Consider the following 23,412-nt stretch of genomic DNA (forward strand, 5'->3'; position numbering starts at 1 on the left):
TTCTGCATCAGTGGCTCCTTAGCTCTTCAAAGAGGGTGCAAGATTCTTAACATTTTTAAAAACTAATTCATAAGATGTGGGCATTGCTGGCTGGGGGAACATTTCCCCACACTCATGGGCCTGAAATGAATAGCTTGCTAGGCCATTTCAGACAGCATTTAATCTCAGTGATGCCTTTATGTACATTTCAATCTCTCCTCAGCCTTTTAGCTAAGATCAAGCATCAGAGGAAGCCCAGGGTGGGGTGCAGTGCCTTATCTTGTCAGCCTGCCTTTGCATTTAGTTTTTGAAACAAGCAAGGAATGGATTTGGGTCTGCCTGGTCCACACTGAGCATTGGCTTTGTAAATTTAAGAATGGAGAAAACAGTTTTTTAAAAGTCAACCACATGTATAAGGATGGCACATCCTTCCCTTCATATGTAATCTGACTTCATTGGGCAAGAATGGAGGATTGCCAATCTCTGGTGGAGAGAAGCAAAACATTCCAGACTGATAGGGCATTAGTGAACCAGATGGATTTTTACAATTGTTTCATAGTCATTAATTAGACTTTTAATTCCAGATTTTTATCGAATTCAAATTTCATTTTCAGTCATGGTGAAATTTGAACCCAGGTCCTCAGAGAATTATCCTGGATCTCTGGATTATTAATCCAGTGACAATGCCACTTAACCACCACCTCCCCCGAAAGCTGAACTCTTGATAACAGCCTTCACACCTACACACACACACACCTGCACACACACACCTACACACACACACCTACACACACACACCTGCACACACACACCCCAGAGTTTCACAACTTGTTCTGTAAACTATGGAATGCTCATTGTTCTGCTGTTAGCAGTAGGGAAGTTGGCAAGGATTGGGCCCTGGCTGCTCTAGGATGATGTCGGCGTTGGACTGGGGTAAGCACAGTAAGAAGTCTCACAACACCAGGTTAAAGTCCAACAGGTTTATTTGGTAGCCCAAGCCACAAGCTTTCAGAGCGCTGCTCCTTCATCAGGTGAGTGGAAATTCTGCCACTCACCTGATGAAGGAGCAGCACTCTGAAAGCTTGTGGCTTGTGCTACCAAATAAACCTGTTGGACTTTAACCTGGTGTTGTTAGACTTCTTACTGTGCTCTAGGATGCCACTGATCTAACATAGCTTTGGTGACATCCTTACACACTTCCCATGAATCAGGACTTCCCCTCAGCAAATGGATGGGAAAAATGGGAACCAATATAAGGAAGCAAACTGTTGCAATGTAAGTTGAGGGGAAATACTGACTGAAAGGGTTAAAACTGGAAACTGGATTCAGACACTCTTGAACAGTGTGTTCTAAATTTGAAAATTCAAAATTATGCAAGGCAGTGAAAGGAATCAATTAAATTTGTGCTAATGTGTCTGAAAAAGTTGATTCAGTCAGGATTAAGATGTGAACATTATTTTAAAAATGGCTAATACTTATTAAAATTACATTATAAAGATTGTGCTTAATGCATCAGAAAGGGGCTAAAAGGATTAACCGCAGTTTAGCCCAGAGCTTCCGCATCTGCTTAAAATGTAAAATTTCACTAACGGACTAGGCGTTCGAGAGGGTTGAGGGTCTCATTGGTTGAATATAGATATAATAAGATTGGGGACTGTAAATCATGTTTATAATTTTCATTTTCACACTTTTGAAAAGAACCAATGGTGGCGGCCGGGCAGTGAAGCCTCCATTAATTCACACTTAATTCTGCTCGCCAGTGCTGTGAAGTCCAATACTACTTAATACTATTCCAGCTAGTAATCTTATTAGCATCCAAAGTGCACCACATTGTATAAATTGCAAGCTTCTGGAAATTAGCCTTTCTGGTAATATCAAAAATGTGGTATAGAGGGACCATGCCATGAGTTGAATGGATGTCTCATTGAAAATACATATGTGTTTCAGTCACAAATCTATTTCCTTCATTATACTGATTACGGTTGATTGCTTGCATGCCTAATCTTGTAGAATTTGTTTGGATTTGTTTTTTTTCTCTGGTGCTGCTTTTGTAGAATCGACACCACACTTTAAATCAAAGTTTATTGTTTGCTGCATAACATTTCCTCCCTTTGTATTCAAAATTTCTCATCACTTCTTCAATCCTGCTAGATTTTCAGTAATTCTTGCTGATTAAACCACTCGTTGAGGAAGTTGTTTGTTAGTGTGACAGTGTAACATCATCAGTGGAATAAAATGACTCTCATTTTTCTATTTATTCATTTATGTGTAGTCTGACTCCATTGGGCAAGAATGGAGGATTGCCAATTTTCAGTGGAGAGAAGCAAAACATTCAAGACTGATAGGGTAAAATTCTCCCAGTTTTTATTTTGGCTTTAAGTTCTGTTTTGAAACAAGTTTAAGAAGTTTCAGCTCCATTCCCAGCAGTCAAGGACTGAAGGCAGTACACCAATTTACAATAATTGCCACGACATTAACAATCAGACAGGCCACAGGATGGCTAGCTGTGAAAGATAGACAGAAACATCGCTACTAGAGTAAGAGGTACCCAACCCCCTGGGTTTGGGCTTTCATGATGTGGAGATGCCGGCGTTGGACTGGGGTAAGCACAGTAAGAAGTCTCACAACACCAGGTAAAAGTCCAACAGGTTTATTTGGTAGCAAATACCATAAGCTTTCGGAAAGCTTATGGTATTTGCTACCAAATAAACCTGTTGGACTTTTACCTGGTGTTGTGAGACTTCTTTTTGGGCTTTCAGCCATGTTTTGGGGCAGAAGGAAGGGAATTGCTTTGTTTCAGCGAATCATGAGTGTGATCCCTTCTTCAGCTGATGTACACATCATTCTCTGAGTAAAATTATTTGTCAGACATCCAATGTTGATTGGCAGAAAAATGAAAAAGAAAAACATTGAAATGCTTGAAGCTGAAATAAATTAGAAAATGTATGAAAGATACAATAAGCTATCCCCCAACATCAAGAAGAGAAAAAAAATTGAACTAATCCGGGTGGGAACCCTTATCAGGTGTCTAAAACACCAAAAATATTTACTTATCTTTTTCAGATACCAATCAACCTGTGCATTTCTGTGATTTTTTTTTCATTGCACCGTAGTGTTGTTCCTTCTTATGTTCACCATTATTTTTCTATTCTAAACAGTGCAAGTTCCAGGACCGGCGGAAAACTTTAAAGCAGTCGCCGCTTCACCGACTTCCATTATGGCCTCCTGGGATCCTCCTGCTTATGCAAACAACCCAATCCAAGGCTACAGGCTGTTTTGGATAGAGGTCACTGGCAAGAAAGAACAGGTGCGTTCATGTGACTGCAGAGTTTCGACCTTACTTTTGTTGAGTTTAAATTTACATAATCACCTACTGCTCTAGGCACATCGACAATCATCGTCAGCTTTAGTAAAGCTTGGCTTCTTTTGGAGATTCTGATTCCATTAAGTGGTGTCAAACTGGGACTACTCAGGCTACCTTTCATTCCCGCCAAGAACTGCAAGCTTAAACTGCTTACATGTATTGATGGAGGCTTAGTACCAGACCTTTGCCTTGCTGCCAATGCAATGGGAGAGTCTGCCAACCAACCCCACTTAGCCAGGCAGCCTTTTTAATTCCTTCTTGAATACTTATCAAAGGGTTTTCGGGCTGTGGACTGAAATGCTTTTCAAGTTTAGCCACCCAGTGATAAAATTAAACTCCCAGGAATTGTATGAACAATTATGCTGTAAGGTTTCTCTCATTTCAATTATCTTTACAGTCTCCCAAATTGAGCTTACCAGCCAGTCTATTGTTTGGGTGAAGGTCACCCCAGTGCATCTCACAAAAGCCTCAGCGTAAAAACTGTAGGTGAGGGAGGAGGGTGGGGTGGGGTGGGGGGGGGGGGGGGCGGGGGGGGGGGGGGGGGGGGGGGGGGGGGGCGGGGGGGGTGGGGGGCGGGGTGGGGGGGTGGCGGGTGGGCGGGGGTGGGGGAGTTGGGGGGTGGGGTGGGGGGGGTGGGGTGGGGGGGGGGGTGCGGTTGGGTGGTGGGAGAACAAAGTTGTTTATTGGCCTGGGCCAGATTTTCAATGATTTCCATTTTTCCCTCTCCTGAAAGGTAGGGGAGTCTAAAACTAGAGGGCATAGGTTTAAAGTGAGAGGGGAGAGATACAAAAGTGTCCAGAGAGGCAATTTTTTAAAAAGAGGGTGGTGAGTGTCTGGAACAAGTTGCCAGAGATCGTAGTAGAGGCGGGTATAATTTTATCTTTTAAAAAGCAATTAGATAGTTACATGGGTACGATGGGTATAGAGGGATATGGGCCAAATGTGGGCAATTGGGATTAGCTTAGGGGTTTTTTAAAAAAAGGGCAGCATGGACAAGTTGGGCCGAAGGGCCTGTTTCCATGCTGTAAACCTCTATGACTCTATGAAACCATAGACTCAGACAGACTTATCAATCCCAGTAGCAACGGGAAGGTGGAAAAACTGTGGCAACAAAGAGAAAAACCTTGCCACACTGGGGACGCAGCACATCAACGCCTAACAGATAGCGAAGGTCACAATTGATGGGGGGGGGTGAAGTATTGTCTACACACAAGGGGAGGTGAGGCATTGTCCACAATCGAGGGGAGGTGAGGCATTGTCCACAATCCATGATTCAGGAGGGTGGGGGCACTGAGTCACTGATCATGATGCAGGATGAGGGCTTGTGGTCGGGGAAGCTGATGCACTGGCCACACTCGGGGGTGATTATGTGGAGCATTGACAGCAAAAAAGAAGCACAGGTAGAGAAATCACAGCTGTGACCCTCCTTACCTTATATGCGAACATACAAATATATCAATCTGCAGCAGGAGTTGGCTACTTTGTGTCTGCTCTGCCTTTCAATAAAGTCACAGAATCATAGAATTGTTATGGCAGGAAAAGCAGAAATGCAGAGTATTTCTTAAATGGTTTGAGATTGGGAAGTGTCCAAAGGGTAATCTCATTCATGGGTCACTGAAGGTAACATGCAGGTGCAGCAAGCAATTAGGAAGACAAATGGTGTGTTGGCCTTTACAGCAAGAGAATTTGATTACAGGAGTAAATATGTTTTACTGTAATTATACAGAGCTTTGGTGAGACAGCACCTGGAGTATGTGTACAGTTTTGGTCTCTTTGTCTAAGGAAGGATATACACTTGCTGTTGACGGAGTACAGGTTCACAAGGCTGATTCCTGAATGGCAGGATTGTCCTATGAGGAGAGATTGATGAAAACGGGTTTATACTGTAGAGTTTAAAAGAATGAGATGTGATCTCGTTGAAAGGGCAACACAGTGGCACAGTGGTTAGTACTGATCCCTCACAGTGCCAGGGACCCGGGTTCAATTCCGGCCTTAGGTGACTGTGTGGAATTTGCATCTTCTCCATCGCGTGCTCCGGTTTTCATCCACACACCAAAGATTAAATTGTTAAAATGACCCTTTGAGCCCAGTTTTACCAACAATGTGCGCCCGTTTTTGGGTGCGAAATCGCGGTAAAGTCGGGTGTGAGGCCTTTATCGCGATCTGCACCCACATCCGCGCAGATTGCCACTTTACCGAGACCTGCGAATGGCGGGGACCTGTTCCGCGCCCAAATCGGGCGCAACGACGATTTAAATGCATTTGCATGTATTTAAATTGAATTAATGAACTGCCCGCCCAACTCTATCAGCATTTCCCCCTTTACCACCGCGTTTGCCGATCCAGAACTGCGCTTTTAGGGACCTGTTAAATAAAAGTCTGAGTCGGGTGCTCCAGCCTCTGAAGGGCACGTTCAGTGTTTCCAACGGCTCTCTGGCTCAGATCAGTGGTGGGGGGGAGGAGGGAGGCGGTCAGATCAATCTCTGGTTGGGGGGGGGGAGGAGGGGAGTGAGGTCAGATTGTTGTCTGGTTGGGGGGGGAGGAGGAGGACGCGGGTCAGATGTATCTCTGGCGGTGGGGGGAGGGCCGATCGTTGTCTGGTGGGGAGGGGGAGGACTGATCATAGGCTGGTGGTGGAGGGGAGGACTGATCGTTGTCTGGTGGTGGGGTGGGGGGGGGCGGCAGGTCAGATGTTCCTCTGGAGGGGAGGGGGAGTGAGGCCAGACCATTCTCTGCGGGGGCGGGGGGGGAGGGGGGGGGGGGAGTGAGGCAAGTTTGTTGTCGGGCGAGGAGGAAGTGAGGCCACATCGTCGTCTGGGGGGGGCGGGAGGTGGGGGGGGGGGGGGGGAGAGTGAGGCCAGATCGTCATCTGGGGAGGGTGGGGGGGGGGCGGGGGAGTGAGCCAGATCGTTGTCGTGGGGGGGTGTGGGGGAGGGAGTGAGGCCAGATCGTTGTCTTGGGGGGAGGGGCGGGTGGGGGAGGGAGTGAGGCCAGATCATTGTCTTGTGAGGGGGGTAGGGGGGAGGCAGGTAAGATGCATCTCGGGGAGGGGGGGGGCAGATGGATCTCTGGTGGATTTGGCAGATGGATCTCTGGTGGGGGGGAGGGGCAGATGGATCTCTGGTGGGGGGGTAGGGGGGTCCGCTGCCACTCTGCAGGCGATCGGTGGGGGGGAGGGGGGCGGGAGTGGCGATCGGTCTGGGTAGTGGGGGGGGTGAATAAGGCGGACACACACACATCATTGTCCCCCTTATCCACCACCCCCTGCTACCCAGACCGTTCACCACCCCTGCCCCCTCCCGTCCCCACTGATTGCCCGCAGAGTGGCAGTGGACCCCCCCTGCACCCCCCCCCGGCACCCCCATCAGAGATCCATCTGCTCCCCCCGCCCCCCACCAGAGATCCATCTGCGCCCCCCCCCACCCCAAGATACACTGTCGCTCCCGCTTGTCACTCCCGGGCCGCTTTCTCTGCTTTCTGTGGCTCGGGAGCAATCCGACATGGGTGCGCTTTTTCCAATGTTTTTCTAACTGCGCATGCGCAGTTCAGGGCTCCGATCGTTCCGGCAGCGCTAAGCCCCGCCCACAGCGCGAATCGGACTGGAGATGGCTGGGAGCGTATGGGGGTGCCTGAAAGCAGATTTCTAACTCGGATCTGTACTACGCCCAGATTCGGCACTGAGAATGAAAATGGTAAAATCGGGCCCTTAGTGTCGGGGGAATCAGGTAAATACATGGGGTTATGGGAATAGGGCCTGGGTTGGGTTATTGTCAGTACAGGCTCAATGGGCCATTTGATTTGATTTGATTTATTATTGTCACATGAATTAGCATACAGTGAAAAGTATTGTTTCTTGCGCACTATACAAACAAAGCATACCATTCATAGAGAAGGGAAAGAGAGAGTGCAGAATGTAGTGTTACAGTCATAGCTAGGGTGTAGAGAAAAAGGGGTTCCGGGGTTTAGATGTTTCAGTAAGAGCAGGGAACGTGGTAAAAGGGGGGGAGGTGTGACATTGTTAGTCAAGGACAGTATTACGGAGGCAGAAAGGACGTTTGATGAGGACTCGTCTACTGAGGTAGTTTGGGCTGAGGTTAGAAACAGGAAAGGAGAGGTCACCCTGTTGGGAGTTTTCTATAGGCCTCTGAAAAGTTCCAGAGATGTAGAGGAAAGGATTGCAAGGATGATTCTGGACAGGAGCGAAAGTAACAGGGAAGTTGTTATGGGGGACTTTAACTTTACAAATATAGACTGGAAAAGCTATAGTTCGAGTACTTTAGATGAGTCAGTTTTTGTCCAATGTGTGCAGGAGGGTTTCCTGACACAGGATGTAGATAGGCCAACAAGAGGCGAGGCCACATTGGATTTGGTACTGGGTAATGAACCAGACCAGGTGTTAGATTTGGAGGTAGGTGAGCACTTTGGTGATAGTGACCACAATTCGGTGACATTTACTTTAGTGATGGAAAGGGATAGGTATATACCGAAAGGAAATTATGATGCGATTAGGCGAGATTTAGGATGCATAGGTTGGGGAAGGAAACTGCAGGGGATGGGCACAATTGTAATGTGGAACTTGTTCACGGAACAGCTACTGCGTGTCCTTGATAAGTATGTACCTGTCAGGCAGGGAGGAAGTGGTCAAGCGAGGGAACCGTGGTTTACTAAAGAAGTTGAAGCTCTTGTGAAGAGGAAGAAGGAGACTTATGTAAAGATGAGACGTGAAGGCTCAGTTAGGGTGCTTGAGAGTTACAAGTTAGCCAGGAAGGTCCTAAAGAGAGAATTAAGAAGAGCCAGGAGGGGACATAAGAAGTCTTTGGCAGCTAGGATCAAGGAAAACCTTAAAGCTTTCTATAGGTATGTCAGGAATAAAAGAATGACTAGGGTAAGATTAGGGCCAGTCAAGGACAGTAGTGGGAAGTTGTGCGTGGAGTCTGAAGAGATAGGAGAGGTGCTGAATGAATATTTTTTGTCAGTATTCACGCAGGAAAAAGACAATGTTGTCGAGGAGAATACTGAGATACAGGCTATTGGACTAGACGGGATTGAGGTTAATAAAGAGGAGGTGTTAGCAATTCTGGAAAGTGTGAAAATAGATAAGTCCCCTGGGCCGGATGGGATTTATCCTAGGATTCTCTGGGAGGCTAGGGAGGAGATTGCAGAGCCTTTGGCTTTGATCATCATGTCGTCATTGTCGACAGGAATGGTGCCAGAAGACTGGAGGATAGCGAATGTTGTCCCCTTGTTCAAGAAGGGGAGTAGAGACAACCCTGGTAATTATAGACCAGTGAGCCTTACTTCTGTTGTGGGCAAAGCTTTGGAAAGGATTATAAGAGATAGGATTTATAATCACCTGGAAAGGAATAATTTGATTAGGGAGAGTCAACACGGTTTTGTGAAGGGTAGGTCGTACCTCTCAAACCTTATTGAGTTCTTTGAGAAGGTGACCAAAGAGGTGGATGGGGGTAAAGCAGTTGATGTGGTGTATATGGATTTCAGTAAAGCATTTGATAAGGTTCCCCATGGTAAGCTATTGCAGAAAATACGGATGCATGGGACTGAGGGTGATTTAGCGGTTTGGATCAGGAATTGGCTAACTGTAAGAAGACAAAGGGTGGTGGTTGATGGGAAATGTTCATCCTGGAGTTCAGTTACTAGTGGTGTACCACAAGGATCTGTTTTGGGGCCACTGCTGTTTGTCATTTTTACAAATGACCTGGATGAGGGCGTAGATGGATGGGTTAGTAAATTTGCGGATGACACTAAAGTCGGTGGAGTTGTGGACAGTGGGGAAGGTTGTTGCAGGTTACAGAGGAACATAGATAAGCTGCAGGGCTGGGCTGAGAGGTGGCAAATGGAGTTTAATGCGGAAAAGTGTGAGGTGATTCACTTTGGAAGGAGTAACAGGATTACAGAGTATTGGGCTAATGGTAAGATACTTGGTAGTGTGGATGAGCAGAGAGATCTCGGTGTCCATGTGCATAGATCCCTGAAAGTTGGCACCCAGGTTGATAGGGTTGTTAAGAAGGCGTACGGAGTGTTAGCTTTTATTGGTAGAGGGATTGAGTTTCGGAGCCATGAGGTCATGTTGCAGCTGTACAAAACTCTGGTGCGGCCGCACTTGGAGTATTGCATACAGTTCTGGTCGTCACATTATAGGAAGGATGTGGAAGCATTGGAAAGGGTGCAGAGGCGATTTACCAGGATGTTGCCTGGTATGGTGGGAAGGTCTTATGAGGAAAGGCTGAGGGACTTGAGGTTGTTTTCGTTAGAGAGAAGAAGGTTAAGAGGTGACTTAATAGAGGCATACAAGATGATCAGAGGATTAGATAGGGTGGATAGTGAGAGCCTTTTTCCTTGGATGGGGATGGCTAGCACGAGGGGACATAGCTTTAAATTGAGGGGTGATAGATATAGGACAGATGTCAGAGGTAGGTTCTTTACTCAGAGAGTAGTAAGGGCGTGGAATGCCCTGCCTGCAGCAGTAGTGGACTCGCCAACATTAAGGGCATTTAAATAGTCATTGGATAAACATATGGATGATATTGGAATCGTGTAGGTTAGATGGGCTTTAGATTGGTCTCACTGGTCAGCGCAACATCGAGGGCCGAAGGGCCTGTACTGCACTGTTATGTTCTATCTATGTTCTAGAATAAGATTTTAGAAGCATGGAACGAGAGTGAAATATAGTATTAGAGAGTATGCTGGGCACAGCTTGCAAGAAGTCACTTTGCTCCGGCGCCATCTTGGATTGGATATAATGGCCGCCTTCTGGATTGTTGATGTTCTATGAAACATACAAAATTCATACAAGGCTTGACAGGATAGAGGCAGGAAGGATGTTCCCCTCATTGTCCTGACTCCTTCTTTTACCACTCTTTTAGTTTTTATATGCCTATTGACTTTCTTAGTAACTTACTTGCTATTTTAGTGCATTTTATTTTTTCCACTATTCGATACATCTTGGTATTCCTTTCTGATCTTATTATCTCCTGGTTCTCACACCCTGAAAGGAACTCAGAGCCGTTCTGTTCAGATGCAAACCCCCCGGCCTGTACAGGTCTCGTCTGCCCCAGAGACGCTTCCAATACCCCTGGAATTAAAGCCCTTCCTCATGTGCCATCTTTCCAGCCACACATTCATTTGTTTTGTCTTTTTATCTCTATACTCACAAAATGACAACAGATGGAATCCTGTCTAAACCCAATGTCTCAACACAACTAGCTTACATCATGGTCAATTCAACAATGACCAGGACTGAAAGCCATTTTTGGTTCCTTCCCATGATGACAACAACTCCACCCACCGCCCCCCCACAAACACACCATCCCTCACCCCCATCCCCAACCACTGCTGCCAGCCAATGCCTAGCCCATGGCAGGAAATATCAGGTATTGTACCTACTACCATGGAGGAGAGATAATCTAACCGAGCCTGGATTGATTTAAACTTATGTTCCAGAGTAGAGGGGATAACGTTCCCAACCAGCACTAATTTAAGGAAATAATTCCTGTTCAGGAATCTGAATGGAGCAGCTCCCAAACCAGCAAACTGTGACTCCACTGGAGGTGTTGAGAGTCTTCCATATGTGTGTGTACATAGACATGGCACCCACTGCATTTCGGGCAAAACTACAATAGCAGGGCAAGCAACAAAAACAGAAAATGCTAGAAAATCTTAGCAGGTCTGATAGCATCTGTGGAGAGAGAATAGAGCCAACGTTTCGAGTCCAGATGACCCTTCATCAGAGCCAGGCAGGGCATGAGCAGCTCTGAGGAAATGCCTGGCCTTTGCATTCCTGCAACAAACAACTTGACACAATCTCAAAACACAATATTGAATGTCTTATAAAATAATAAAAATAATTAAGTAACGAGAAATTCAGTTTTTTTTATTCATTCATGGGATGTGACGTCAGTGACTGGGCCAGCATTTATTGCCCATCCTTAATTGCCCTTGGACTGAATGGCTTGCTCGGCCATTTCAGAGGGTAGTCAAAAATTAGCCATGTTGCTGTGGAGCTGGAGTCACATGTAGGCCAAATCAGGTAATGACAGCAGATTTCCTTCCCTAAAGGACATTCGTGAACCAGATGTCTCAACTTTGTACAGACAACCAAATTATATAAATTAGTTGCTAATTAAATCATTAAATTAGGAATTTGCTGTTCATTCACCAATCTGAACTGCCCAATTCTAAGCTGCTTTTTAATTTATTCATGGGATATGGATGCCACAAGGTCTTGAGAAGGTCGTGGTGAGTCACCTTCCTGAACCTTCACAATCCATGTTGTGTAGGTACACCCACAATGGTGTTGGGAAGGGAGTTTCAGGTTTTGACTCAGTGATGGTGAAAGAATGGTCTTGTTGAGTTGCTAGAGTTTCTCTTCTAGATGGTAGACATTGCAGTTTTGGTTCGCTAATATTGGAAGGAGTGAACGTTTAAGGCCATGGATCAGGTGCCATTCAGAGGCAGGCTGCTTTGTCCTGGATGGTGTCAAGCAACTTGAGTGTTATTTGGGTTTGACTCATGCAGGCAAGTGGACAGCATTGCATCATACTGACTTACGCATTATAAGTTGAGGAAAGACTTTCAAGAGTCAGAAATTGAGTCTCTCAGCATGGAATATTCAGACTTTGAACTGCTCCTGCAGTCACAGGTGTAGTTATTGTACAGTTACATTTCTGGATGTTGATATTGGGGGAATCAACAATTGTAATGTCATTGAATATCAAGGGAGGTGGTTAGATTCACTGGTTTTGGAGGTGGTCATCAACTGGCACTAGTGTGGTGTGAATTATCAGCCCAAGCCTCAATGTTGTTCATGTCCTGTGGGCCTGGACTGCCTCAGCATCTGAGGAGCCGTGTATGGAACTGAACACTGTGCAATCATCAGCGAACATCCCCACGTCTGAACTTTTGATGGAGGGAATGTCATTGATGAAGCAACTAAAGATGGTTATGCCTTGGATACTACCCTGAGGAACTCCTGCAGCGATCTCTTGGGACTGAGATGATTAACCTCTGACAAACACAACCAGAAGTTTGTGGAGCCTCCTTCTCATTTTAGTCGTTTGATTGTCCACCACCACTCAAAAATGGATGTGGCAGGGACTGCAGAGATTTGACCTGATCATTGGTTGTGGGATTGCTTTGCTCTGTATATAACATGCAGCTTCAGTTGTTTAATATGCATTAAATCCTGTGTTGTAGCTTCAGCAGGTTAATTTTTAGATATGCCTGGCATGCTCTCCTTCACTCCTCATTGAACCATGTTTGATCAGCTCGCTTGATGGTAGTGGCGTATGCAAGGCCATGAGTTTATAGATTATGGTGGAACGCAACTCTACTGCTGCTGATGGCCCACAGCACCTCATGTATGGCCAAGCTTGAGTTGCGAGATCTGTTCTGTGTCTATCCAATTTAGTGCGATGGTAGTACCACATAACAAGATGGAGGGTATTGTCAATGTGAAGCAGGTACGCCTCCACAAGGACTGCACAGGTAGATTTGTGAGGATGAGGTAAAGTAGGCTTATCCCTCATGTTGGTTCTCTCACTACCTGCTGCAGGCCCAGTCTGACAGTTATGTCCATCAGAAGTCAGCTAACTCAGTCAGCATTAGTACCACTGAGTTACACTTGGAAGAGAGCATGAAAGACACCTGCCCAGAGTGCATTTTGTGTTTGTGTTCCTTGACAACGCTTTGTTCAAGTGTATTTAATGTGTACGACATCTCTATCACACTCTGGGCCCTATTTTACCATTTTGATTCTAAGTGCTGGGTGGACTTGAAACTGGGAGGGCCTGATTTTACCATCAAGTTGCGCCCATTTTCGGGTGTGAAAACTTGGCAAAGTTGGAAGTGAGGCGAGTAGCATTTTCCATGCCTGCTTCCGCGCCGGTTCTCCCTTTACCAAGGCCCGAAAATGGCCGCGATCAGGACCGCGCCCGAAATTGGTGCGATGGCAATTTAAACGTATTTGCATGCATTTAAATTGACTTAATGGGCTGTTCGGCCAACGTTACTTCCCCCTTTACCAGTGCGTTCGCCCATCCAGAATTGGTGCAAAACAGACATGCTCCACAAAAGTCTGCTTTGGGCGCTCCAATTAGTGAGGATGTAACTGCCGAGCGTCCAAAAGCTCTGTGCTTGAGATCGGTGGGGAGGAGGGAGGAGGGGGTCTGCTGTCACTCTGCCTGAGATCAGTGGGGGGGAAGGGGGGATAAGGGGGTCATTAATGTCGGATCTGAAACGCTCCCAGTTTCAAGTCCGCCTAGCACTTAGAATCAAAATGGTAAAATAGGGCCTGGAGTGTTTCAGTTCCTACTTTTAGACTGGTTCTCAGGCGCCCCCATACGCACTCGGCCTGAAAAAATATCAGCGATTCCGAATTGTGCTGCAGAAGCCGGTAGGTGGGACTAAATGCGCCCGAAACCCTGCAGCTCCAATGAACACCTCCTACCGCGCATGCGCTGAAAAAAAAGATAGAATGTGGCTCCCCTGCCACATCGCTAACAAGTCGGATAATGCCTCCCCCTGACCCCCACAGACATTGCCCCACCCCCACAATATTACTGACCCCCTTATCCCCCACCCCCTCTGCCACCCAGATCGATCGCGGGTCCCTCCTCCCCCTTCCCCCTCACTGATCACAGGCAGAGTTGTGGATCCCCCTCACCCCCTCTCCCCCACCGATCTCAAGCAGAGAGCCGTCGGACCCACCTCCCCACCTCCCAATGATCTCAAGCAGAGTGCAGTCGGACACTTGGCACTTACCTCCTCACTAAATAGAGCGTCTGAATCAGACTTTTGTGGCCCATTTCTGGATGGGCGAACGCGGTGGTAAAGGGGGAAGTGCCGGTAAGGTTGGGCGTGCAGCCCATTAAGTCAATTTTAAGCACGTTTCGGGCGCGGTCACAATTGTGGCCATTTTTGGGCCTTGGTAAAGGGGGAACCGGCGCAGAGGCGGGCATGGATCGCACTACTCACCTCACTCCCGACTTTACCAAGTTTTCACACCTGAAAATGGGCGCAACTTGATGGTAAAATCGGGCCCTGTGTTTCAGCCCAATGATCTTCCTTCCTTGATCTTAATTTCCCTGAAATAAGACATGGAGAGTTTGCCTACCTACCTCTCCCAGAGTAGCAGGGACTGAATTGAAGTGACAATGCTATATTTCTTTACTGATCGGAATGTACCTCCCAAGTCACTTGGATATCTTAGACCTCCCCTATCAATGGACCAGTGAATAAAATGATTGGCATGGCTTGCCACAGAAAGTGAGTCGATACCGAGCTTTTGAGTATAGCAGACACAATCCCTCCCATAAAAGGTTCAGAGGAATATTTACCCATCATACCCTCCCATGGGTTTATGAATGGGTAAATATTCGAGATCAGAAGGTTGGAATTTCCACCATGACTTGTGCTCAGTTATCTCTCTACAGTTCACAACAGCACTACTTTGGAGCATCTGGTAAAATTACATGTGTCTATCTTGACCTTGTCTTATTGCTCCCAGCCGCAAATAATGGGCCATAACTTCATAGAATCATAGAATCATAGAAACCCTACGGTACAGAAAGAGGCCATTCGGCCCATCGAGCCTGCACCGACCACAATCCCACCCAGGCCCTATCCCCATATCCCTACACTTCCTCGGAGTGGTAATCAGTGTCGGATTGTCACTCCATGCCCAATTGCTTCTGTGAAATTTTTTCCTGATGCTGTCTCAGTGGATCATCTGACTCAAGCTGGGTGAGATCCAGTCAGTACATCGTGTCTCCAGGGCCTAGCATCAAAGTCCAGCCCTGTCGTGGTGAAGGTGGATACACCCCCTTTCTTGCAATATTAGCTGCTGTAAACCAGGGTGGTTGGAAATCAGGGAGTTTGGGAGGGGTTAGATCTCTGGAGTTGGGTGGGGTGGGGGGTCTGGGGGGGTCAGGTCAGGTTTTGGGGGGAGTAGTGTCAAGTATGGGAGGAGTTGGATTGGGTTGGATATGAGAGTGGGTGGTGTCAGGCTCTAAATGGAAGGGGTCAAGTTGCACGCCAATGGGATATGGAGTCAGTTTGGGCTTGTGGTTTGGGGGTTGGAGGGGATTCCTATGTAGGTGTGGGGAATAGCATGGGTGGTCGGGGGTTGGGGAATACTGGGGAAGGAATGGTTAGTCGGGGGACGGCGGACGGAGTTGGGAGAGACTCTTGGGGGTTCCGAGTTGTGGAGGTTGTTCCATAAGGTTTGGTCTGTGTCCATACAATAGAAACCCAGGAGTTAGAAGAGGTTTTAATTCTTCTAACCTTTTCTGGGGATCTATTGATGTTTCACAGTCGGAACTATCCGAAGTTTATGATTTAAACCACATTTTTGGGTGGTTCCCAGCACAGGGCAATTGCCATGAGGAAGCTAGGACCTCTGGGCAATTGCTGTGCAAACCATTACCTTTGAAGCTCTGCAGAAATAATGCTGGGGAGCTTGGAAGTTACAAATATGTCAAATATAAGTGGAAAAAAGATCAATGTTTTCTGAAGTGATTTCAGCAGCTGAAGGGCCTTAGTACCTTTTTATGACTGAACGGATATTCCTCCACATAATTATAAGCATCTGCCATCGGCATTCCATGTCATGCTTGCAGTTTGTAGCCAGAAGGGAGAGATTAGGAAAGTAGAAATCCGACAGCTCACACTTAGAACATAGGTGCAATTTAGAATCTAATGTAATAAGATATATAATCCAGGCAAGATATTACTAGGAATCTCCAGCTAACAGTGAACAATACCAAAAGTGTTATTGGCATATTAATTACCAGATAGCCATTGCAAACAGATAATGCCAAGATTAACTGTAACTCTGGGTTACCAAAGCCCATTAACAGAAATGATTGTAATTATAAAAAATGTGGGCGGCAGTGTGTGCTGACAATTATTTATCAAGGTAATACAAAAGCTCAGCACTAGGCCATTTAAATTATCTTTCAAACCAAATGAACGTTTCCTAAATCTTCTCTGCTTTCTTCTTTAACAACTTCGCTGTAACTGAGATCAATTAACTCATCACAGACTCTGGATCTTCCTGGGATAAGAGGACTATCTAATGATGAGAGACTGAGTAAATTGGGGCTATGTTCTTTGGAGATTAGAGGAATGATCTCATTGATGCATTCAGGATTACGAAGGAAGATAGGTACCGAGAGGTTGGCCCCTCAGGCTGGGAAATCCAGAACAAAGGAGCACTGGAAAGATGTGCTGATTAGGTACATTGGCCATGCTAAATTCTCCCTCAGTGTACCCGAACAGATGCCAGAGTGTGGTGACTAGGGGATTTTCACAGTAACTTCATTGCAGTGTTAATGTAAGGCTGCTTGTGACTAATAAGTAAACTTTAACTTTTTTAATTTTCACAGTCTCAGGATAAGGGGCCAATCATTTAGGACTGAAATTAGGAGAAATTTCTTCACTCAAGAGTATGACCCCCACACAAATTATGCTCATGAATTATGGAAAATGAATACTTTATTTTGAAAACAAAATGGAGAATGGACAACCCACTTCAAAACAAAATGGAGTTGAGAGGTCAGATAAAAGCAGAGATGTACTGCTGAGGCTTTATGAGGCTCTGGTCAGACAACATTTGGAAAATTGTGAGCAGTTTTAGTCCCGTATCTTAGGAAGATTGTGCTGGCCTTGGAGAAGGTCCAGAGGAGGTTCATGAGAATGATCCTGGGGATGAAGCGTTTGACATAAGAGGAGTGTTTGAGGTCTCTGGATCTGTACTCGATGGAATTTAGAAGGATGAGGAGGGATCTCATTGAAACTTCCAGAATACTGAAAGGCCTGAATAGAGTCAGCGTGGAGAAGATGTTTCCATTATTTGGAGAGACTAGGATTCGAGGGCACAGCCCCAGAGTAAATGGATGGCCCTTTAGAACCGAGATGAGGAGGAATTTCTTCAGCCAGAGGGTGGCGAATCTATAGAATTCATTGCCACATTGCTGTGGAGGCCAGATCATTGAGTGCATATAAAACAGAGATAGATAGGTTCTTGATTTTTAAGAGGATCAAAGGTTATGGAGAAAAGGCAGAAAAATGGGGTTGAGAAACTTATCAGCCATGATTGAATGGCAGATCAGACTCGATGGGCCGAATTGCCTAATTCTGCTCTAATATCTTATGGTCTTATAACCTCCTTTCCTGTCTGCCAATGTACATAAGATTGTACAAGGTTGGAAGTTAAGCCGGCTCGTTTGGACTGGACATTGAAATGTAAATACATTTTGGGACATTTCACCAATGAGAAATTAAAATGCAACATTACTTTCCTGTGGATTTCATGGTAGATTTGTCCAAATGACTGCAGAAGCTAGTTTATAACGGGCTTGCAGACTTCATGGCTGTGGAATGGAATTCCACAGAATGAGTGCGAGAAGAAATCTATTCTCTTACAAGGACATGCAAATGGGTGAAACTCAAACTCTATTGTGTGTCAGTGTCCAAGCACCAAGTGTGTGTGTGTGTGTGCTTATTGTGAGTGGTGCAGTGGGTGATGTTGGGAATTCACTGGGTGTTGAGAAGTACAGTAACAGTTTTAACAACACCAGGTTAAAGTCCAGCAGGTTTATTTGGTAGCAAATACCATTCGCTTTCGGAGCGCTGCTCCTTCGTCAGATGGAGTGGAAATCTGCTCTCAAACAGGGCGCAGAGAAACAAAATCAAGTTACAGAATACTGATTAGAATGCAAATCTCTACAGCCAACCAGTTCTTAAAGATACAGACCTTTGCTACCAAATAAACCTGTTGGACTTTAACGTGGTGTTGTTAAAACTGTTACTGTGTTTACTGCATAAGGAAAACATAAGAAATAGACTTGAAGCCCAAGGTTGGCCATAGAAGCAGGGGTATATTATTTGGCCCCTCGGTCTTGCCCCATCATTCAATATGGCCGACCTTGGACTTCAACTCTATTTTCCTGCCTTTTCTCCATATCCCTTGATTTCCTGAGAGATCATAAATCAGAACTTTAAATATATTCAACAATGGAGCATCCACAACCCCTGGCATTGAGAATTCCAAAAATTTGCAAACCTTTTTTAAGGACAGAGGAGAGATGGTTCTCCCCTTTCCATCTCTCAGCCGACTGGAGACAAGATGTGTTTTGTCCAACGCCGGCATCTCCACATGTTGAGAAGTAAACATTTAACTTATGAGAAGACCTGCCTTTTGTCTGTACTTGGGAGCCACAGCACTCAATGGGTTAAAACACTTTTTTTCTCCAAAACACATCTTGTCTCCAGTCGGCTGAGAGATGGAAAGGGGAGAACCATCTCTCCTCTGTCCTTAAAAAAGGTTTGCAAATTTTTGGAATTCTCAATGCCGGGAGTTGTGGATGCTCCATTGTTGAATACATTTAAAGTTCTGATTTATGATCTCTCAGGAAATCAAGGGATATGGAGAAAAGGCAGGAAAATAGAGTTGAAGTCCAAGGTCGGCCATATTGAATGATGGAGCAAGACCGAGGGGCCAAATAATATACCCCTGCTTCTATGGCCAACCTTGGGCTTCAAGTCTATTTCTTATGTTTTCCTTATGCACCTGATGTAGATAATAATCTGGTGCAGCTATTAACATTTCTGCTATTCTTTATTGCTAGCTGCTAGACTACCTTTCAAATAATATACTGAAGAGTCAATATTCCATACTCTATTCCTTTGGCAGCAAGAAACCAATCTACATCAATGCTTTTTGTGTAGTATAAATACATTAATTCATTAAACACATGGAATGTGAAACAGAACACCAGGTCATATTTTAAAACTTAGGGTGAGATTTAGCGGGCCCGTATTCCACAGGCACAAATCCCGTTGTGGCTGCTAGGCCTTGCAAGAGGGCCATAATGGGACGTGCACTGGCGAGATCTCGGTTTGAGATCTTCCCCACCTCCCACTGGTGATGTAATCAGGTTCACATCCAGAAAGGGCGTGAACCTAATTTGCATGAATTTAAATTCATTTAAATACAATTACATGGCTTTACGCCAAAGCATCTAGCCTCATGGAATGCTCCCCTCCCCTACCCAGGGTAGTGTGACATCTCGTCAGAGCAATTCACTTTTGTGATAACGAGAACCAGTTGAGATAACCACACCAAGGGCCCGCTTTTACCATTTTCATTCTCAGTGCTGAATCTGGGCGCAATTCAGATCCGACTTGGAAATCTGCATTCAGGCGCCCCCATTAGCACTTAACCTGAAAGAAAATCGCAGCTCTGAATCGCATTGTGGGAGGGGCTTAGCGCATCTGAAACGATCGGAGCTCTGAACTGCGCATGCGCAGTTAGAAAAAAAATTGAAAATCGCGCCGCTGTCACATCACTCCCAGACCGCAAAAAGCAAACAAAGCAGCACGGGAGCGATGGCCCCCACAGACATCACCCCACCCCTACAACATAACTTTCCTCCTTATCCACCCACCACCGCCCCCCCCGCTCCCCCCCCGCTACCCAGACCGATCACGACCCTCTTCCCCCTTTCCCCCCCACCGATCGCCCACAGAGTGGCAGCAGACCCCCCTGCCTCTGCCCCCCCCCCACCAGAGATCCATCTGGCCTCCATCCCCACCCCCCCCCCCGCCCCCCCACCACCAGTGAGCGACCACCACCCCGCCCACTGCCCCCGGCCCCACCGGAGATCCATCTGGCCTCCCTCCCCCCCAACCACCAGTGAGCGATTGGGCCTCCTTCCCCCTCCCCCCCCGCCAGAGATCCATCTGCATCCCCCCCCCCAACCAGAGATCCACCTAGCCTCCCTCCCAATATATTTCACACACTCACAGCCGAGTACTTTGACAGTTTCACTAATTAAGTGCAGGTGCACTATTATAGCTGTGGAATCCCTTCTCTCTGCTGCCTGTACTTGCAAACTCCACTGAGGTACATATCCAGACCTTTATTGAAGTTGTGTAATGAAACATACAGGTGCGTGTACAAATAACCGTTGCTTGATTCAACAACCTTTGCAATTGTGTTTAGCAACAGCCAACTTGCAGTAAATTCTAAAAGCTGCATTTCCAAGTTTAGAAGATAATTTGGGAAATGATAATAAAATAATTTCTACTTCTTCTGAACTTGCTGGTGAAGGGGAAAAAAACAACATTCATGGCAAGTGAAATATAACCTAAGTAGCATTTATAACAGGAATGATCAGAATTAGAAATGTGATCGGATAGAATTAAGTCCCCCCACCCCGCCCCCCTTCCCCAGCAGACAATGATCTGTCCTCCTCCCTCGCACCGCCCCCCCGCCCCACCCCACCCCACCAGACAACAATCGGGCCTCCCTCCTCTTTCCTCCCTCCCCCTTCCCCCACCAGAGATACATCTGACCCACGTCCTCCTCCCTCCCCCCCCACCAGAGAATGATCTGGCCCGCCTCTCTCCCTCCCCCCACCAGACAACAATCTGCCCTCCTCCCCTCCATCCACCAGAGATACACCTGACCCCCCCCCCCCCCCTCCGCCGCTCCAGAAAATGATTGGGCCTCCCTTCTCCTGCCCCCCCTCACCAGAGAATGATCTGGCCCGCCTTCCTCCCCCCCTACCACCGATCTGAGTTAGAGAGCCGTTGGAAGCTCTGAACGTACCTCTTCAGCAGCTGGAGCGCCTGAAACAGACCTTTGCCAAGTAGGTCTGTTTCGCGCCGACTCTGAATGCGCGAATGTGAGGGTAAAGGGGGAATGCTGATACAGTTGGGAGGGCAGTTCAATTTTACCACGACGCAATGGTAAAATCGGACCCCAAGAGTGCAGAGATGCCTGGAGGCCCCAAGGGTTGGGACCAAGGCTATGGTTTGTCCGCGGCACCCTTGCACTGGCCCCTACCAGTAGAGTGCACTTTCAGGGGACAGTGAGGTGAACACTGCCAGGGGGGTTGTCCTCCATTTGAGGTGGTTCCCTTATTTGTGGCGGAGGGAAGAGGAGTGCATGTCGATACTCCCATGGTGGGGAAGGTTACCCAGAAGCTTGCAAGGTGATGGTGGAGGATGGTGAGGAGTCCTCCATGTTCATGTGGGGTGGGAGGGAGTCTATTGCTTTCACAGATCAGGCCACCCTGATCTCTGTATAGCCGACCTTGCCGGCTTTATCGGGCCATTCCCCACCTGAGTGACAGCACAAACCATGACCATCCCTCCCCCCTGCCCCCCCCCCCCCCCTCCACTCCCCCACAAATTCTTCTTGACAGAGGCTGGAATTCTCTAGTCTCACATGTCCCACTACCGCCGTCAGCGAGAGTGGAAAATTTGGCACTCATCCGAATCTCTGTTCACAGCAGCGGGACCACATAATTGCAGCCACAGGTGAGGTCGTGAAACTCTGACCAGAGTGTCAGAAGATTTGGTGAGAAAACCTAACTATGTTTCTCAGGAGAAACATGCTTGTTTTCAGTCAGAACCTAACACTTCACCATTTTTTCCAAAATTCCAAATTCCCTAATCTTTCAAGGTATGTGAGTGTCATTGGCTAGGCCGATATTTATTGCCCAATCCCATTTGACCTTGAGAAGGTGGTGGTGAGCTGCCTTATTGAACCCCTACACTGCATGTGATGTAGGTGCACCCACAGTGCTGTTAGAGTGGGAGTTCCAGGATTTTGATTCCACTATAGTGGCCCCCAAGAAATTGATAGTTAGGGATTTGGCAATGATCCATATTGTTGTTTATGTCCCACATGAGCCTCCTCCCAACTTACCTTCTCTAAACCTATCATCATAACCTTTTGTTGTTTTCCCATCAAGAGGTTGTCCAGTTGCCCATTAAATACATCTCTGCCTCAACTGTTCTTTGTCATAATTAGTACATTCTAAACACTCTCTAGGTCATAGTGTCAGAGGGATTTTCCGGCTGCGCCTAGCCCAAGGCCAGAAAATCCCACCCGAGGTCAATGGACCATTCCATGGTCCATGTACTGCCTGCTACGATTCCCATGGCGGATGGGTGGGGAAAATTCCACCCATAGAATCATAGAGATATACAGCATGGAAACAGGCCCTTCGGCCCAACTCATCCATGCTGACCAGGTTCCTAAACCGGACCAGTCCCATTTAGAGTCACAGGGCCTGATTTTACCATTTTCATTCTAAGTGCCGAATCTGGGTGTAGTACAGATCCGACTTGGAAATCTGCTTTCCGGCGCCCCCATACGCTCTCAGCCATCTCCAGTCCCATTCGCATTGTGGGCGGGGCTTAGCACGGCCGAAACGATCGGAGCTCTGAACTGCGCATGTGCAGTTAGAAAAAAATTGGAAAAAGCGTGCCCGTGTCAGATCGCTCCCGGGCCGCAGAAAGCGGAGAAAGCGGCCTGGGAGCGAAATACGGGAGCGATGGTGCACACACACATCACTGTCCCCCTTATCCACCCACCCCACTACCCACACACATCACTGTCCCCCTTATCCACCCCCCACTACCCACACACATCACTGTCCCCCATTGAGACAATGGTAAAATAGGGCCCATAGAGTCATAGAGGTTTACAGCATAGAAACAGGCTCTTCGGCCCAACTTGTCAATGCCGCCCTTTCATTTTTAAAACCACTAAGCTAATCCCAATTACCCGCATTTGGCACATATCCCTCTATATCCATCGTACCTATGTAACTATCTAAATGCTTTTTAAAAGACAAAATTGTACCCGCCTCTGCTACTACCTCTGGCAGCTTGTTCCAAACACTCGCCACCCTCTGCGTGAAAAAATTGCCCCTCTGGACACTTTTGTATCTCTTCCCTCTCACCTTAAACCTATGCCCTCTAGTTTTAGACTCCCCTACCTTTGGGAAAAGATATTGACTATCTAGCTGACCTTGCTGATCTGTGCCCAACATATGATTTGCCTGCGTTTGGCCCATATCCCTCTAAACCTTTCCCATCCATGTACCTGTCCAAATGTATTTTAAATGTTGTAATTGTACCCGCCTTGACCACCACTTCTGGCAGCTCATTCCATATACGTACCAGCCTCTGTGAAAAAATTTCCCTTCAAGTCCCTTTTAAATCTTTCCCCTCTCACCTTAAACCTATGCCTT

At 46.8% G+C, this 23,412-nt stretch overlaps 1 protein-coding gene across 1 annotated transcript in view; it reads left to right on the forward strand.

Moving 5' to 3' along the window:
• The window catches only part of dcc (DCC netrin 1 receptor), an 868,461-nt gene that overhangs the window by 551,479 nt on the left and 293,570 nt on the right, over window positions 1–23,412 (forward strand). The window contains exon 10 of the mRNA XM_078241787.1: window positions 3,138–3,286. Within this exon, the coding sequence (XP_078097913.1) occupies window positions 3,138–3,286 (149 nt within the window). The remainder of the gene's footprint in view (window positions 1–3,137; window positions 3,287–23,412) is intronic.

This window comes from Mustelus asterias, chromosome 1 (genome assembly GCF_964213995.1).
Source record: "Mustelus asterias chromosome 1, sMusAst1.hap1.1, whole genome shotgun sequence".
Taxonomy (NCBI): Eukaryota; Metazoa; Chordata; class Chondrichthyes; order Carcharhiniformes; family Triakidae; genus Mustelus; species Mustelus asterias.